Below are 5,334 nucleotides of genomic sequence, written 5' to 3' on the forward strand. Positions count from 1 at the left end.
CCACTGAGTAGAAGGCCAATTTCTGTAGCGAAGCTTTTTGGAGCGACGAGAAATTTCAGAGATATTGAAATTTCTGAGGTAGGGTTTTCTCTCTCGAATGATCCTAAATCCGAATAAGAACATTTTCTTTAACTAAAGCTTTCCAATTTGAAATTTTTTCTTGCGAATTGTGGAGTTAATTGTAACTAGAACAAAGGAATTTTCATTATGAGACCTCCTTTACACGCTAAACATGTTGTTGCTGTGATAAAGTACCAAAAGGATCCACTTAAAGCGCTTGAAATGTTCAATTCGGTGAAAAAGGAAGATGGGTTTAGGCACAATTTACTTACTTACAAATCCATGGTTGAAAAGCTTGGCTTCCATGGCGAGTTTGAAGCCATGGAGAATTTGCTCTCCGAGATTAGGGTGAATGTTGATAATAGTTTACTAGAGGGAGTGTACGTTAGTGCCATTAGAAGCTATGGAAAGATGGGTAAGGTTCAAGAAGCTGTGGATGTTTTCGAGAGGATGGATTTTTACGATTGCGAGCCTTCGGTCCAGTCGTATAACGCGATCATGAATTTGTTGGTTGAGTATGGATATTTTGATCAAGCGCATAAAGTGTATGTGAGGATGAGAGGTAAAAAGATTGAACCGGATGTTTATACTTATGCTATAAGGATCAAGTCTTTTTGTAGGACTAGTAGGCCTCATGCTGCTTTGAGGCTTCTCAATAACATGCCTTCCCAAGGGTGCGGGTTCAATGCGGTTGTGTATTGTACGGTCATTGGTGGGTTTTACGAACAGAATGATCGTGCTGAGGCGTGTGAATTGTTTGAAGAGATGCTCGGAAGAGGTATTTGTCCCGATGTTACTACGTTTAATAAGCTTGTGCATACGCTTGCTAAGAAGGGGGACATACGAGAAATTGGAAAGCTTTTAAACAAGGTTCTGAAGAGGGGGGTGTCTCCAAATTTGTTTACGTTCAATATTTTCATTCAGGGACTTTGTAGAAACGGTTCGCTTGATGAGGCCGTCAGGTTGTTCGGTGGTATTAAGAGGGAAGGTCTGACTCCCGATATCGTCACATATAACACGTTGATCTGTGGTTTGTGTAAGAATTCAAAGGTTGACGAAGCGGAGTGCTATCTACGTAGAATGGTGAATGGTGGGTTTGAACCTGATGGATTTACCTATAACAGTATTATTGATGGATATTGCAAACAGGGTAAGATTCAAAATGCAGATAATATTTTGAAAGATGCAACTTATAAGGGTTTTGTGCCTGATGAGTTCACATATTGCTCCTTAATTAATGGGTTATGGCAGGATAGTGATGTAGATCGTGCCATGGCCGTATTTGATGAAGCATTGGGAAAGGGATTAAAGCCAAGTGTTGTTCTTTACAATACCATGGTCAAAGGGTTGTCGCAGCATGGTCTTATCTTTCAAGCCTTGCAGTTGATGATTACGATGTCAGAAAATGTTTGTTTCCCTGACATATGGACGTGCAATTTAGTTATAAACGGGTTGTGCAAGATAGGGTGCGTATCCGACGCTGGTAATCTCATGAATGAAGCTATTTCCAGAGGCTGCCTTCCTGACATATTTACCTTTAACACATTGATTGATGGTTACTGTAAACAGTTGAACTTGAATAATGCCATTGAAATCCTAAATAGCATGTGGGATCATGGTGTTGCACCTGATGTGATCACATTTAACACCATGTTGAATGGCCTATGCAAGGCTAAAAGGTACGACGATGTGATGGAGACTTTTAGAGAAATCATGGGAAAAGGCTGCTCGCCTAACATCATTACATATAATATACTTGTAGAAAGCCTCTGCAAGGCTCGGAAAGTAAATGAAGCCACAGACTTGCTTGAGGAAATACAACAGAAGGGCCTGACTCTAGACATTATTTGCTTTGGTACGTTGATTGATGGGTTATTCAATAATGGGGATCTGGGTGGAGCGTACAAGTTATTCAGAAGAGCTGAACAAGAGTTTAAGGTTTCTCATACAACTGCAACATACAATATAATGATCAATGCTTTTGCTGAAAAGATGAACATGAGCATGGCACAAAAGCTATTTTGTGAGATGGATGACAAAGGCAATTTTCCAGACAGTTACACTTACCGAGTCATGATCGATGGTTTCTGCAAAGTAGGGAATACTGACTCTGGATATGGTTTTCTTCTGGAAAAAGTTGAAAAAGGGTTCATTCCATCACTAACGACATTTGGAAGGGTACTCAATTGTCTTTGTCTGAAACATAGAATTCGTGAGGCCGTCAGCATCATCCACCTTATGGTGCTCAAAGGAATTGTTCCTGAGGTGGTAGATACAATCTTTGAGGCTGACAAGAAGGAGATAGCAGCACCGAAGATTGTAGTGGAAGATCTGTTAAAGAAGAGTCATATAACTTATTATACTTATGAACTTCTATATGATGGAATTAGAGATAAGAAGTTGCTTAGGAAAAGGCTTTCAATCGGGTCTTCTCATATTCTGCGATGATGGTTTAAGTTTTGATTATTCAAGAACCTAAAGAAAAAGGAATACACATCTTGTGGGTGCAGTAGTCCCAACGATGCTGGAAAACTACAGTAGAAAGCTGTTCGCTATAAGACCTTTGGGGGCCCTAGCTACATCAGAACGCTTGTTACAAAAATCCTCGAGGTACTTCTTGTCCGCCTTTCCTCTCTTCCTCCATAATGTACTTCTGTTACTTCTTAATTCGATATTTATGAATATATATATATCTTTGACATGCAGCTGAAAGAGGTTGAGATGTACTTCTGTTACTTCTTAATTTGATATTTATGAATATATATATCTTTGACATGCAGGTGGAAGAGGTTGAGATGAAGACTGGTATTAGATTGCCGACCGCATCAATTAGCTCTTTGAGGTATGGTCATTTTCTTTTGCAACCATATCTGGGCAAGGTACCCCCCATAATTCTCACTCCAATGGATGCGATTGGAAGGAGAAAATGCTCTAACTTTTCATCCTTTGCAGACTGCCAATTGTGCTTCTTTGCTACAAATTTGTGGATATATCAGAAGTACTTAGAAAAGCAGCAGAGGCATTTGCAGAGACTTGTTTTTTTTTTCTTGAAGACAAGGTTACTTTGGAGGAGTCCAGTTTAGCTTTCTTCCCCTCTAGATCATGAGTTAAAGAAAAATGCAATTCGCCCAGACGGGGTTGAGTCCCGAGCCTCTTAGAAAGGGTGGGACCACGCGTGGTTCTCACGAGGTGAGGCCCGTCCTTTGTGAACAGTTGGGGTTCAACCCAATCAAGTTGAACAGTGGGGTTACTCTTGGTCAAGTCGTGAGAAAAATATATTGACGTCGTCATTTGAAACGGACTGGAAGCAAGGTGAGGCAATAGGGAAACTTATGACAGACAATGTAGATGTTCCATCTGAAACTTGAGCAGCCCCTTTTTATAATGATTAAGCATTTTTGTTTTTCTCATTTGTGGAGGGATTAGAATACAGCTCCTCAAAATTGTAGGTGCATGTAAAAAATATATCAAGCTAAGCTTGTGACACTGCAGATTGTTTTTGTAACCTTACAGAATATATAATATGGTCCTATAGGAATGTTATGGCACTCTTCCTTTTTTATTGATCGTGTCTACAATAAAGGATTGAGAGGTTACCAATTGTTACTGTACTACATTTTCTTTCCCAACTAGCAAGGGTGATTTACGTTGCAAACACTTTTTGTTACATGTCCATCTGATGAAATGATTCTTTAACAAAAAGTGTTTAACAAATTAATCATATTCTTTCATTATTGTGAAGAAACCGGTTTAAAACGAAAGAAAGAACCAAAAAAAAAAAAGTTTGGATGAATGTCATTTCTACTTGAGGGAAACATCATGATGTTGATGAACATGAAATTCAGCAGGTTAAGTAATGTTTACCATAAATGCATATATAATGAGTTCTGGTTGTAACCCCAAAATCAGGACAAAAGTTCTAAGATTCTTGTGTTCCTGATCTTAAACACCCCTGATTTTGCTTGATTATTGAAAAGCCGTATAGGTTCAGTAATTTTCATGGGAAAGTTTTGATTGGTTTTGGATAACAGCAAGAAAAGATGCGAACTTGGGGGAGATTCTGGATTGGAAGTGGTGATTGAAGAGAATCAAGAGATGTTTCATCTATTTTCAAGTATGAAAGCAAAGTGGAAAAAGAGAGGTTTAAGGAGAAATTAAAACTAATGTTTAGAGTAATAATATTCAGTATCCAAGAAAGGATCATGAGGTCAAGATGGCCGAGTTGGTCTAAGGCGCCAGTTTCAGGTACTGGTCCGAAAGGGCATGGGTTCGAATCCCATTCTTGACATATTATTTTCCGTTATTTTTTACATATTTCTTGTCCATTAATAAAAAGTAATAGAAATTTTAAATTTTATTGCATCAAATAAAAATAGAAAACCGATTAAGAGGGGAAATTTCCTTAAATTTTTCTTTTCCAAATTCAAATATAACGGGAGATCTGATTTTTGTTTTTCAAATAAACAACGACAACGAACTAAACGACAGCATTAATAAATGACGGCAAAAACAAAAACGACAATGAACTGACAGCGAACTTTTTTTCCCCCTCTTTCACCCTCCCGTTGCTGGAAACAACGAAATGCAAAGAGGCGCCGTTTATTTTACTAATTTAACTCATAACTGTTTAGTTTGTTGATTCGAATTTTAAATTTAAGTACAGATATAATTTTATGTAAAAAATTTTTACTGTAATAAAAAAATTAAATGTGACTATTTTTTAGAGATTTTTACTATAGTAAAACTCGAATCGGTGAAATAAATGAATGCCAGTTTAGCTCAATTTGAACAGTGGGTATAATTTGAACCCGCGTTTAATAAACATGCAATCTGAATTTAATTCTCTATTTGAACTGAATTAAACTGTCTAATTTAGAGTTTAGTTCTCTCCTCAAGTTTAATCATTCAAACAATTTTTGAATAAAGGTGCTCACTCTCTCTTCTTTTTTACGCCTAGCAAACACAAATTCAAATTTTATTCCCTACTTAGATTAAATTTTAACTACACATCTAAACAACATTTCGAACTACAATTTAAACCACATCGTTTGAATTTTTCTGTTCAAACAAAAAAGTTCAAATCAATAAAGTTCAAACCAGTGAATCAAATGGAGGCATAGAAAGCAATTAAGTATGGACACATTTGAAGAAAATTATTTGTCATTGACAAAAATTAAAAGAAATAAAAAATTAGGAAAATTTTCATATTAGATCATATATTTTAGCATAATCGTCTTTTAATACCTCGTGTTTTTGATCATTTTAAATTATTAC

At 36.8% G+C, this 5,334-nt stretch overlaps 1 protein-coding gene and 1 non-coding gene across 2 annotated transcripts; both read left to right on the plus strand.

Moving 5' to 3' along the window:
* The first annotated feature begins 207 nt into the window (after window positions 1-207).
* Window positions 208-3,527, plus strand: LOC21399013 (putative pentatricopeptide repeat-containing protein At1g74580). Its single transcript, XM_024162448.1, has 3 exons — window positions 208-2,670; window positions 2,841-2,902; window positions 3,013-3,527. The coding sequence occupies exon 1, from the start codon at window positions 208-210 to the stop codon at window positions 2,506-2,508; it is 2,301 nt and encodes a 766-aa protein (XP_024018216.1). The 3' UTR covers window positions 2,509-2,670; window positions 2,841-2,902; window positions 3,013-3,527.
* A 740-nt stretch (window positions 3,528-4,267) lies between these two features.
* Window positions 4,268-4,348, plus strand: TRNAL-CAG. The gene has a single exon. It is a non-coding gene; the product is annotated as a tRNA-Leu (tRNA).
* Window positions 4,349-5,334: the final 986 nt, after the last annotated feature.

The sequence above is a fragment of the Morus notabilis genome, unplaced genomic scaffold (assembly GCF_000414095.1).
Source record: "Morus notabilis unplaced genomic scaffold, ASM41409v2 Scaffold226, whole genome shotgun sequence".
Classification (NCBI taxonomy): Eukaryota; Viridiplantae; Streptophyta; class Magnoliopsida; order Rosales; family Moraceae; genus Morus; species Morus notabilis.